Source organism: Podarcis tiliguerta (assembly GCF_965153285.1).
Source record: "Podarcis tiliguerta genome assembly, chromosome: 1".
Classification (NCBI taxonomy): domain Eukaryota; kingdom Metazoa; phylum Chordata; class Lepidosauria; order Squamata; family Lacertidae; genus Podarcis; species Podarcis tiliguerta.
The window spans coordinates 79,738,122-79,752,058 of NC_139534.1; the positions used below are offsets into that span (position 1 = coordinate 79,738,122).

The window sequence follows — 13,937 nt, forward strand, 5'->3', positions numbered from 1 at the left end:
CTTGTGATTCCAGGCAACGGCCACCCTGAGGGATCCTGCCTTCAACAGTCAAGGTAGAAGCTAGCTGTCATGAAGTACACATTTGTTGGAAGAGAAGAACAACAGAAAGGACTCACTGACAGATTTATTGTGTTTATACTCAGCATAATTCTCTCAACTACGTGGAAAGGTATTTGCTGAGGGGAGGTGGGGAGGAATGCATGTTTTCTTCCGGCTCCATGGTTTAATTATCCTAAAAAATGATTAAAAGTCTAGATGAAGTGCCAGCTTCCTTAATATTAATCTCAATCTTATTACACCAGTAAGGTAAGAAGGAGAGACTGGCTAATTTATTGGGATGGAACAAAGGGAGAAATGTCATTAAGCGCTGACATAAACATTTGCAAATTCAGTGAGCCAGGAAATAGCCATGTCCTTAATATGTGTGTGTGAGAGAAGCAATTCGATTTCCCATTGCTAGGCTCAGGCATTCTTAAACAGATAGGCACCCTTGTCTGTATATCACTGGCTTGAATCAGACTCAGCTATGATTTTTTCGTTGAGAGAGACGGAGAAAGAGAGAGATGACTTGAGGAGAGGATAGAGGTTTGTAACATTATTCATAGAATGGAGAAAGTGGATAGGAAGACACACATCTTTTCGCTTAACGCTACAGCCACTCAGTGAAGTTTATGGGCAGTAGATTCAGCACCAGCAAGAGGAATGTTTTCACACAATGGATAAACAACTGATGAGATTCACCAGCAAAAGATGTGGTGATAGTCACTATCTTAGATGGTTTTAAAGAAGGGCTTAAACAAATCTACAAAGTTGCTAGAAACCATAGGTATCTGGTTGGTCATTGTGAGAACAGGATGCAGAATTAGACTGGCCAGTGGACTGATCTAGCAGGCTCTTCTTGTGTTCCTAAGACCTATGTGATGTGAATTCCTGTTACATATGAACTGGTTTTATGATTCTGAATATCAAGAGACCTTCCAGAAGCTCTCTCTATTTTTATTGATCATGATTTAACCTCATGATGTTACCAGGGTGGTCACACGTGATCATGCTTTCAGTAACATTTGCACCTGCAAATGTTTTTGGGTGGTCATACAGCTTCACTGGCAGTTGGTGCATCTCCTGTAGTTTCCTACTAAAATCCTATAACATTTCATACCACAAATATTCCATGTGCATGTCCGTCTTTCTTTGCACCATAGTATAAGAGTGCCCTCTCACGGCAATAATGTTTATAACACTAGGGAAGTATCACAGAACAACTAATAAAGTGGAATGATGTGTGGACAGTTCGGTATAAATTTGCCACTATTGTACAATTATTGCATCAATGGCATGTTGTAGAATGCACCCACCCACACAAAAGACTAGTTTGTAAGGGACCATAATTTCTGGAAACCCACAGCAGATCCTTCTCACTCTGTCTGTGGGATCCAGTCTAGCCACTGGCTAAAAGTCTAGCCCTCCCTCTCCTCCTCTTGCACACCCTGATATCCATGCCACCCCCTCAATCTGCTCCAGGGGGTTGGGGGAAGCCCCAGAGCAGATTTTATGATGGGGCCAACAAACTTACACAATGACTTCATTGGATACAGTCTAAAACACGGGAGAACCTCTGCCAGCCCGTAGATAATGCTGGTTTGGACGTAACACTAAACCACAGTAACTCTGGTAAGATACAAAATGTGCCAAGTTTTTTGTGAAATACTTCTTACCTGGTTCTAGTATGTTTACCACAAACCCTCATATTTCCCTTTTAGCTATTTGAGGTGTTTGTTTCTTCTAATGGAGCAAAGCATTTAGGTTAGTGAATGTAGCATGCCATAAATGAACTGGAACCATTGGTAATGTTTCCATCAGTCTTATTTGACAGAAAAGTGTCTGTTTTTCTCATCATGGTCTGGGCACATGTAATGACTTCACCCACTGTTCCCTGTGCCAAACCACCAATGCAACTCTATCCCAAACTGCAGGCTCATGGAGCATGGGGCCATAGAATAGGCCCTCACAAAATGCTTTTTACAGCAATTTAAAGAAGTTAGGAACCAGTGGCTTTGAACAAACACTGTATCTCACAGCCATAGCTGTCAACTTTTGCCTTTTCTTGCGAGGAATCCTATTCAGAATAAGGAAATTTCCCTTTAAAAAGGGGAAACGTTGACAGCTATGCTCACAGCTCTGACAATGAAAGTGTTCCAGTGTCTAGATTTGCATCTCAGTGCTTTTCAGCTGCTGTGCTAGAAGGATTGTTGGAGCCCTCTGCTGTATATGTTCTTATAAGGACCAAACTAGTTGTGCAAATATGATTACTGTAATGTGAACAAGCTTTGTTATGTAAACAGCACCACAGGGAAGCCTGGCACCTATGGGAATTTCCCTTGAAATGCAAAAAGCAGCTTTGGAGAGGCAGTTTTTGCTGGGACTGTGGCAGGGAGAAAAAGAGTTAATGACACAGCTTTCCAGTCCTGAGGTTGCTCAGGCTTCTCTGTGCCTGGTAATCACACACACACACACACACACACACACACACACACAACCCCCCCCCCCCAAGTCTTATGGTGCTTTCTGGTTAAGTAAGAGCAGTTGGAGTCTTCAAAAGACACAAATATTCTCATCACTATGCTCCCTCCTATGACTTCAATAAAAACATAGGAGGGTTTTTAAATTATGGCCATATAGGGAACATGAAGGTTTTTCTTGGCAGATAGAAGATGTGACATAAACTGTAACAGGGTTTTGTGTTTTGCTTTTTTTTTACACATGACACAGCTTTTTGACCTCTGAGCAAATCAGTTTGCAAGAGATTTTTCATGAGTTTGGTGGGTGGCCAATGTGTGGAATGTGATCCCTTAATCGTCAGTGCATTATTTTTCTACCTGATATATTTATATATATACATACATACATATATCACTGATTTTTGACACCCCCACCCAAATTCAGGCCCTTATGAAGAATTTATGTAATACATTTCCTGCATTGGAAGACCTGACCATTGTGTTCTGCTTTGTGAGTGTGACTCATTTTCAGGGGATGGGGGGGATGGACAGGATTGGCAGGAATATTGCACATACACAGATAATGCTTGACCCCATGGTACAAAACTATTTGTTTGGAATGCATCCTGGTGAATCATCTTTCCAAACCTCCCAAGAATCCCCAAGCAAGCTGAGCACATAAGGGTGTGATCAACATGCAGAGAATTTGTTTACTTCTGATGGAACTTTCCTTATATTAAATAGTCTGCACGCTCATGGAAGACAAGGGTAGCAAAGGCTGCTAACTACAATAGCTATGTTTCACCTCCACTGTTAGAGGTGTTGCACTTCTGAATACCAGTTGCAGGTGGGCAGAGTGTGACTGCACTCATGTCCAGTTTGTAGGCTTCTCCGGGGCATCTGGTTGGCCACTGTGAGAACAGCATGCTGGACTAGGTGGGCCATTGGCCTGATCTAGCAGGCTCATCTTATGTCCTTATGTTCCATGCATGCAGACATGCTATTGAGAGTGCATCTGCTTCTAAAAAGTGAACCTGTACTGCCTTCAGTGCTGTTAACTAGTTGTCACCATACCCAGGCAAGGCTCTCACCCTGCCATGTAGCATCACATACATTCCAAAGGGAACCTTGCCTTTTGGGAGGCTATATATACGGGTAAAATAATAGCATAGAACAGAAATGAGGAGCTTGTGGCTTTCCATGTCTTAGAATCATAGAATTGTAGTGCTGGAAGAGACCACGAGGGTGATCTAATCCAAACCCCTGCAATGCGGGAATCACTTTGCCTCATGTGGGCTTGAACCCACGATCCTGAGATTAAGAGTCTTGTGCTCTACCAACTGAGCTATCCCTCCCATCATCCCTGAGCATCGGCCATGCTTGCTGGGGCTTATAGGAGTCTGGAGGGCCATGACTTCACCATCCCTGGCACAGAAGGTGTCAACCCTATAGCACTGAAAAGCAAGGTATCATGTTTTGAAGAAGGAAGATGAAGGAATCTTGTCGCCCACAGTGCTCCCTGCCCCTGCTGTTCTGCAGCGGCCCTTTTCAGACATTTTATCTAAGGTGATGCAGGCCAGCGGCACAGCCTGCAGCTGTTATCCTATCCCCACTCCACCACCCCCCCCAATTCTACATAGATCAAATTTTTTTAATCTCCCTGGGTCAGAAAAGCATCAGTCACTCTCTTCAGAAGTGCCGCTTGCTTACATCATGTTTGCCTCAAACTCCCTTTGATGCCTTTGATTCGATCAAAGAATTCTGCTGCACCTGCCAATCTTCTCTCTCCTGGCTCTAGGGAGATAAAATGGGACTGCCTCTGTGTTTTTTGCCGTCTCCCTGCCACCCACTCTGCCTCAAGTAAGTCAAAGGCGTCCCATGTATTCTCATAAGTAAGTGTGGGATAGACGTCTCAGGGGTCTCCACACCTTTTTTCTCCAGGATAAACTGGCTCTGGGACGCGGGTGGTGCTGTGGGTTAAACCACAGAGCCTAGGACTTGCTGATCAGAAGGTTGGCGGTTCGAATCCCCGCGACGGGATGAGCTCCTGTTGCTTGGGCCCAGCTCCTGCCAACCTAGCAGTTCAAAAGCACGTCAAAGTGCAAGTAGATAAATAGGTACCGCTCCGGTGGGAAGGTAAACGGCATTTCCGTGTGCTGCTCTGGTTCACCAGAAGCGGCTTAGTCATGCTAGCCACATAACCTGGAAGCTGTATGCCGGCTCCCTTGGCCAATAAAGCAAGATGAGCGCCGCAACCCCAGAGTCGGTCACGACTGGACCTAATGGTCAGGGGTCCCTTTACCTTTACCTTTAAACTGGCTCTGCTTTGCATCCTTTGTAGTGTTTTTGCCTGGGTGAAATGCCATTGATCTCCGGTAATGGCTCTTGTTTGTCTGGATGGGGAACGGAATGTGTAGCCTATGGTGCAAAGGTAAAACTCACAGCTGTTGCTCTGCTCGCTTTTGCCTCTGGCCCCGCCCACCACTGTGTGGCCCCCAGAAGAGAATGAGGCCCCTGGGCTGAGAATCGTTCTTCAGTGGTGACAGGTGTGGCCTAGAGAGAGGGTGTGGTGGGGGGAGAGTCACTAGGGCCAGATGTGGAAGCTTGGAGGGCCACATTTGGTCCCTGGTCCGAGATTCTTCACTCCTGTCCTAAAGAATTCTGAGAATTATAGATTGGTGAGAGCAAGTGTGCTGGAATAGATTCCTCCCCATTCCTCACAAAACTATGGGGTCCAGGTGAGAAGGAATGACTGTTACATAGTTTGTGACAAAGATGGAGACAAAGACCAGCATTGCAGCATTCTCCTGCCCCTGGCCCATACCTCAACAGGGCTGAAACTGGACTTTATTTCACCTGGGTCAGGCTCAGTTTGGCACACACACCCATGCACATTTGCATACACACACACATACAGACTGGGAACCTCAATGGTGCCCCTCTGGAGGTTTCACCTGGAGCAAAAAACCTGGCTAGCCCCCTGCCCCCGCCCCCTGTAGCTACAGCTCTGCCCTCAGACATACACATGTAGAGGGGAGAGAAATGAAAACAGGAATGCCCTTACAGATTGAGGCCCTTTTTCTGTTTCTCCACACCTATCCATCACTATCCTGCAGTGTTTACTGTACAGCAATTAGGTAGAATCGGGGAGCAAAAAATTAAAAGAAGGTAAAGGCAAGGAAGCCACAGCTGAATATCAGAGGAAACATTGACTATCATGCATTATAAAGTGACTCAGCAGGTAAAACTAATTGCTGACTCTGCTAGAGAGTCTGTCACTGTTAGGCTGCAGGGCAGCTTTGGCAATAGGAAATTAACCCAACAGACGAAGCTTATCCTATGGAAGGAATGTGGATTACTATCTGAGGAAATTAAATGCAGGGGTATCCCACAAGAATGTTCTTATCTAGGGATCTTTGCTTTCATCGCTGAGGTGGAAAAAGTTAGGGCTTATCTATGTTCCATGTTCACAGTGCCAGAGTGCTGTTGATGTAGCCTGAATTGCAGTATCTACATTGAAAACATCTGGGAGCTGGTATTAAATACTCCCAGAAGCTGCGTTTTTAAACTGCTTTGAGGAGGGCAAATGTCCCTGCTAAAAGAACAGTAGACCTAATAGCAGAGCAGGAAGTCCCAAGAACAGACCTGTCCTAGAAAGGTATTGGTCTATTTCTCCCTTGCCCCCCATTCCCCAGTCTCCATCATCATCGCCTTTGTCTGCACAAAAAACTCACTGTGTATTCTCACAACCTTACTTTCTTCCTGGTTCATAGCACACAGCACTGGGGAGGTGGGAAGGGAATACTTTATTGTTCCTTAAATCAACTGTGTAACCGGACAGCTACACTTGTGCTATTATTGGATTGCTTCAGCACTGAAGGCACAAGCTTGGGCAGTAATAAACTGCAGCGTAACTAAGCCCTTAAGAGGGAGCTGCTCAACTACTTTCCGGAGGCAAATACAGAGACTACCTGAATTTTCTTGTATGCTTACCACAACCAGAGCTTCTAGACTTCTGAAAGGCCCCAAAGCAGAATCTGCTGGCCCTGGGGAATTGCCCAGGAAATCCATTTCATTTGACTTTAAATGCATTCAAGTGGAGCGCAAGACCTGATGCATAACTTTACATATGGAGTTATTTATACACACTATGAGCTTCGGTGTTTGGAATGCTGCAATGTTTACTTGGTACATGTGATTTTACCATCATTCTTTTCTTTAATGAGGCAGCAATCGGCAGGCTTCCTTACCCAGAGAATGGATGCTTATGTTCCTTATTTCAAAAGGCCACTGCTTACTCTAAAAGCCTAAGGGTCCCACAGAATGCCACAGCGTGCCTTTTTATGTCAACATACTGTCCAAGGGACGTTGCGGATTTCCTCCTTTCAGATTCCAGAGTTTCCTGTTGCCCATTAGTTATTAAAAAGTTGATCTGGCCTTCCCACCCATTGCTCAGAAGGGTGACCTGCGAGGGACTGCAAAGGACTCTGGGACAACAAAAGGAATGTGAGAGGTGCCTGGGCTTCCATGGCAAAACAAGGTGGCATGAAAGCAGCGCACTTTGGAGACAGTTCCGGCAAACATATATTGAAAGAAGAACTATTTTGGCACTATGCATGCCAGCTTGGCAGGCCAACATGCGAACGACAACCATGCAATAAAATAAAATAGCCCCTTTTAACTTCCACACTATTTTCCCTTTGAAGTAAAAAAAAAAAAGTTGAACAGTACTGGCAAAAGTAAAGCACAGGTCGGAACTCAAATCTGGCTTTTGTTTTGCTTGTCTTCCCCTCCTTTCTTCGGAGTCAGGCTGAAAAGGAAAATCTGCCTTTTGGCGAGCTAAACAAATTACACTTTGCTAAAAGAAAAAGGGGTGGTGTTTTTCTTTTCTACTATTTCAGGGAAACCTAGCAAGAAGTAGATTTCCAGCAGTGTGGCTCAGTCAGATCCTATTGTTTTCCTCCAAATTCCCAGGAAACTCGTCCCAGAAGGTAACAGGATTAATCCCACCACACGGTGGGAGACCAAAAATGCACCGGTCTTTCTAGAAGGGGCGGGGGCCCCGCAGAGACCCGTCCTGTTAAGCATGCCTAGAAAGCGAGTCGCCTACTTACAGTACCTCTTGGCAAGCAGGAAATGAACAGGAGCTGCAAGAGGACTGCGAGTCCCAGGTGGGTCCAGGGTGCTCTCTCCATGCTGCTCAGAGTCAGGCCGCCCAGGGCAAGCGGGTGGCTGCTGCACAGGGAAAGGCAAGGCAAGGGAGGCAGGCAGGCAGGCAAGCAGCTTTTGCTGGGACCTCTGCAAGTGGTGCTTCTGTGAAGGCTCTCAGATTTCAGACCTCGGCTCGGCTCCCCTCATCATCAGAAGGGGGAACTACCTTCAAGAGACTCCTCAGACGGCCAGAAGCAAGACGACGTCACCCCCCAAAAAACCTCTCAGCTGCTCCTTTTAACTCTTTCTGCGCGGGAGGGGAGCGAGAGGGAGGGACCCGTTGGACGCCCAGCAACACACGCGTCGCGCTTCTCGAGTGCAAGGGACACGAGGTCATCGCGGAGGGGCGGGGAAACGGGCGGACAATGTGCTCGGGGCAGCTCCTTGCGTATCTTGTGAAAGATACCTGGAGCAGGGCTGCATCAGAGCCAGCAGGGATCCCTCGAATCTCTTTTCTGTGCCGAGGTTTAACTCTTGACATATGTGGGCTGTTTTGCATCTGAACATGTGCAGAATTCTAGAGAGACACAGCAGTCAGGAACCTTACTGGGTGCTTCCAGGCTGCTGTTTGATTGAGGTGTGATTCAATCACATAGCGGCAAATTTAAGTTGGAAGCTGAAGCTGATTTGGCGCTTTTGTGCAACAAACTCATCTCCCTCAATCGCTATAAGAAAAGTTACTTGAAAGAGAGGGATGAGCTTTGCATGATGCACCCGGGTATAACAGCAAGCAAATCAGAATGAATGCTCAATAAATGCCCAATGTCATTTAACTTCCCCACAAACTTTATGCACACAAATTGGGGTGAATAATCAATAAAGGCATGGCCTGGAAGCAGCCATTGTCTTTCTTATGCTGGAGCAGAACAGCAACAGGAATCTCCTGACTCCACCCAGCTACAAGTAAGTTCATCACCAACTAATAACTAAACTATACAATAGGAACATAAGAAGAGGCTGCTGGATCTTGCTCATCTTGTCCAGCATCCTGCTCTCACAATGGCCAATCAGGTGCCTGCCTATGGGAAACCCAAAAGCAGGACACTTTTCCCTCCTTCAGTTTCCAGCAACTGGGATTCAGAAGCCTACTGCCCCCAAACGTGGAGGCAGAACATTGCCATCATAGCCCCACGGAAAATGCATGGCAGTCATCTAGTGTACCAGCCCTCTGGAACCCCACGGCAACATTTGGCTTCTGGGTTTTTCCTGTATATATTTATCAGCCCCTTTGGGCCCTGCATTTTATGTGCAGCTTTTATGATTCCACTGCACTCCGTAGATGAGATGCAAGCTTTTTCTTTGAAGTGCTGAATGTAAACAAAGCGTTATGACAGATACCAAGATGAAAGAATTATGGGTTTGGGAGATTCTCAAAAGGTTATGTCATTCAGCTGACACTGAGGCAGGCTTTTCTAATACGTTAATTCTTCTAACAACCATCTCTAAAACAAAAAGGAACTCCACAGCTCTTATTTTAAGAGCTTGATCTGATGGGAAGCTAAGATGGCTAGGGATTGAAGGGCAGGATACAAATCTGCTTAAAGAAAGAAATGTGTGTGCTAAATATATGATGTGATAGTTCCCCCCCCCGCATAGTGATTCCCCCCTCCCGTATGCAAACATGCAACACCCACCACTGCCATGTGCTATCCGAAGTGACATAGAACGGAGAGAATTTTGCTTAAATTAGAAAGTAGTTAAACATAGAACCACAGCTAGTCTCATAAACTGCAACAATGGAAAACCTTCTGGATGATGCAATGCCATATTCTACTCCAATGTAATGAAGTCAATAAAGGGATGCAAAATGATTTCAGAAGATTCTGAGTTTGGTTGATTCTGAAGCTTGCAGAACTCAGTTCCGGTGCCTCTCAGGAACGCACCACTGCCATTTTGAGAGAGAGAGAGAAATAGTACTACTTTTCTAGGGGGTGAGGGAAGGTGCAGGTAATCACCATGAATGCCTCCCTCATTCTTTTAGAATGGCAATGGTCCCCACCTGAGAGGTGCCAGAACTGAGTTCTGGCAGGTTCTGACTGGAAAAAAGCCCTGTTCCTGCCTCTGTTCATTAAGCTGCTTCTCACTCCCTTTTAAATTCTCCTCTTCCTCGGGATCTTCCTCATCTTTTTCTTTTTAAACCCAAGCCATTCCAGAACCATCTTACTTCCTCCTTTCATGCAATAGGGTATTCCCACAAGCTGTAGAAATGGCTAGCTACTCAAACACAAGAAGAGCCTGATAGAGCAGGCCAAAGGACCATGCAAGTCAGCATCCCATTGTCAATAGCCAACCAGATGCCTTTGAGAAACCCCCAGGCAAGACCTGAGCACAAGAGCACTCTCCCTTTGGATGGCTTTAAAAAAGAGCCTTAGACAAATTCATGGAGGATAAGACTATCCATGGCTATTAGTGTGCTGGGAAATTCAAGCTGCCTACATATCAAACCCAGTCCCACCCACCCAAGCCCAAATTTTGACTTTTTGTCATAAGGCAAGTGACAGGGAAGTGTTTGGATAACAAGCACTAGAACTAGGATACCAGGGTTCATCTATTCCACTTGAGTACTTAGACAGGACTAGTGAACAGGATAGCAAAACCAGGAGCATCAGGAATGGCCATGGTATTCCCTGCAGGGTGTGGGCCTCATAGATGCCTCGCAATGCCTGTCCCTGATACCAGTCCTTGTCGGAAGCAACACAGTTATGCATACACACTACAGACCCTCCAAGTACCCCTATTTTCCAGGGACGTCCCTGATTTAGAGAAGCCGTCCCGGTTTCTGATTTGATCCCGGAATGTCCCATTTTTCCTTAGGATGTCCTTATTTTCACTGGAGAAATGTTGTGAGGGTATGGAGTTACCCGACACCAAAGCTGTCTGAAGGCAATTGTGTATAGGGAAGGGGTTTTTTTTTAATGTTTAATGCTTTATTGTGTTTTTTTATTTATGTTGGAAGCTGCCCAGAGTGGCTGGGACAACCCAGTAAGATGTGTGGGATATAAATAGTAAAATAATCATTAATAATGGGACGTCCCAATTTTCATCAGAGCCAAGTTAGAGGGTGTGACACTATGCATTTAAATCACACACACACACACACACACACACACAGACAGACAGAGGATTCGAAGAACTGTAGTTTATCCTTCACAGAGCTAGAGTTCCCTGCACCTTTAACAAATTACACTTCCCAGGTCCTTTAGGGCAAGTAATATGCTTAAAATGCAGACAGTCATAGTCCCACCTGATGAAACCATTTAGAGAGGTGTAGGGTGGGAAATGTAAGCACACTGAGAGCCCGAAGCATATCTGTATCTCTGAACACAAATTAAATTCAAATGGAATGCAGCCCCGAGGCTTGAGCAGAAGCAGCAGTTTAATGAAAGATTATCACTAATTTTTATTTCCCCCTTCAGCACATAATTGCTGACTTCAGGCACCCTTTCGGTAAAGAGGTAGCAAAACGCATGTCTGTAAAATACGGCTTTTAAAGGAAATGCCAGACTACATTGTAGCATCAGATGTGAACATTTTTATAACTTACTTGGAGGACTGAACAATAACTAGAAATGCACTGCCCTTCATGGAAAATCAATGCAAATCAATGAAAATCTGAGGTTCTGCCCCCCCCCCAACAAAAGCCTGCCCCCTCTAACAAAAATCCTGGCTATGCCCATGCTGCCCTTTAACTGTAGGTTCAACCACATGGGCAGGCAGTGCAATATCTAGCCCTGTGTTCATATTCCTCCAGGAGCACTTAAAAGCCAGAATAGTGTGCTGGACTTCCCATGCACTCACCTCTGTGCAGCTGATTTATTCCTTTCCTTTAAAAGGTACACACAATGTGGTCATCATGCAGATACTGCTTTAAATGAATACCCCACAAATGCCTGTGCCAGAGTTTATGTAGCATTATTTGTAGCGTTAATTATGTAGCAAATATTTGTAGTGTTAATTGTGGTTTCCAGCAAGATATTGTTATTGCTAATACAGTGGTACCTCTGGTTAAGAACTTAAGGTCTGTTCTTAACCTGAAACTGTTCTTAACCTGAGGTACCACTTTAGCTAATGGGGCCTCCTGCCACTGCGGCGCGATTTCAGTTCTCACCCTGAAGCAAAGTTCTTAACCCAAGGTACTATTTCTGGGTTAGCAGAGTCTGTAACCTGAAGCGTATGTAACCTGAAGCGTCTGTAACCCAAGATACCACTGTAATAATAATTGTAATGATGGTAATGTTGGTGCTTTATTTGTATTTCTTTGGACAATATGGGAGCTTTCGAACTGCTAGGTTGGGAGGAGCTGGGACCAAGCAATGGGAGCTCACCCCATTGTGGGCATTCAAATCACCAACCTTCCAATTGGCAAGCCCTAGGCTCAGTGGTTTACATCACAGTGCCACCTGAGTCCCAAACTAAAATTAAGAATACACTTATTTAGGCAATTTATATACCATGCAATAAGTAAGTATCCAAGTCATTTTGCAGAGTTACAAAAATAACTATGTAAATACAAGTTGTTTTTTCAATCCACATTTTAAAACAGCAGTGGTTTGTGCAGGCTTGTATTCCCAGATGGTTATTTATTTATGCTGCTTGGCTGTCTAAGGGTTAAGTTACAGAGATGGCTTCCTAGAGAGGAGATAATTTTTGGTGGGGGAGGAGGGGCTTGGTCCTCCAGAACAGAGGCATCTCCCCATCCTGCCTTTGGTATATGTGCTACTTGGATGCTTGGTGCCTGGAAGGAGTGAAGAGGCTCCACTCACTTGGAAGCCAAACCACTAGTTAGTCCAGATAAAATTCTACCCATGAAGTCATCCCAAGGACACAACTGTAACATTATTTTTAAAAATGTGCATCTTGTTAAAATGTAAAGATGTATAGCATCACATCTGCTACTACTACCACCACCACCACCACCACTACTACAAGCTCAGTAAAGTTGTATTGGCCTAACCATTGTTTAGGGGATTGTGATTGCTTTTCTCCTCAGCCATTTTGCTGCACTACTGCAGTAGCCTAAGCCATGGACTGGCTTAGCTTGTCATCCAAACTCTGACTCATAATTGGCTCTCCCAGAGAAACCACAAGAAGCTGTACACCAAGAACAAACCTTGGTTACTGCTTGGGATAGCTTGGAGAGAGTTGAATCACAAGCCCAGGTTTGGAGAACAAACTGGGTCAAACCATGGTTTACCTCAACAAAAAAGCAACCAAGGAGTGAAGTGGCTTCCATGTCCTCCCCAGAATTCACATTACACCATGGCTTGGCTTAACATGATGTGCGAACCAGACCATTGTGAGCACACTATTTTTGAACTCCAGTGAATTCACACATAACATAGTTCCAGTGTAAACTGGTAAATTATCAGTGGTGAAATAGTTCTGAGCTATTGTCTTAAATTACAAAGTACCTCTAACTCCTGACTAAATCGACAGAGGTTTTCCTCCTTCATTATTTCAGTGTAAAACAAACATTTGTCTGCTGAAGATTCTTTCAATAAGGTTACATAGTTCACCATGATTTAAAACATGAACATTGGCAGACAATAATCTCATAGCATGATCTAATCATGTTTGGTATTTCAAAGTCAGGGTGCAAGAGGGGAGAGAGCAAGAAAGCTGGCAGAAATATATTGATTTCAAATTTGGCAACCCTGTAGATGTTGTAACTATCTCTATGGAAATATTGTCAGAAAGTTGTTGCATTTCTTCGAAAGCAGCTTTCCAGATTCCTCCCATCTCCCAAAAATATATTTTAGTAGATAACATTGTTTGACAAACTATGGTAGCTAGATCTAGACCAGCCTTTTCCCTAACCTGGTGTTATCCAGATGTTTTGGAAAACAGTTGCCATCGACACCAGCCAACAAGGCCAATGGTACTTTTAATGTTCCAGTGCTGTGTGTTGATTCCAAAACAGCTTTAGGCTCCATCTGCACCAAAAACTTTAAAACAATATCATACCACTTTAAACAGTCATGGCTTCCCCCAAAGAATCCTGGGAACTATAGTTAGCTGGGAATTGTTAGGAGATCCCCTATTCCCCTCACAGAGCTATCATTCCCAGAGTTCCCTGGGAAGAGTGATTGATTGTTAAACCACTCCAAGAACTGTAGGCCTGCAAAGGAAATATGGGATGGGAGATGGGGAAAATCCTGTTTCACCTTGTTCGGTGCACTAAACAACTTAGATGCCCTTTGTTAAAAAAAATAAATGAGGATCCATAAA

At 44.7% G+C, this 13,937-nt stretch overlaps 1 protein-coding gene across 2 annotated transcripts in view; it reads right to left on the bottom strand.

Annotated features, from left to right (window-relative positions):
• The window catches only part of PAMR1 (peptidase domain containing associated with muscle regeneration 1), a 43,784-nt gene extending 35,762 nt beyond the window's left edge, over nucleotides 1-8,022 (bottom strand). The window contains exon 1 of one of the 2 annotated variants that reach the window (XM_083431234.1): nucleotides 7,618-8,022. In XM_083431234.1, coding sequence (XP_083287360.1) covers nucleotides 7,618-7,693 — 76 coding nt within the window. In that variant the 5' untranslated portion in view covers nucleotides 7,694-8,022. Of the gene's footprint in view, nucleotides 1-7,612 lie in introns of both variants that reach the window. The other variant, XM_083431235.1, reaches the window with a different exon arrangement.
• Between the last annotated feature and the right edge of the window lie 5,915 nt (nucleotides 8,023-13,937).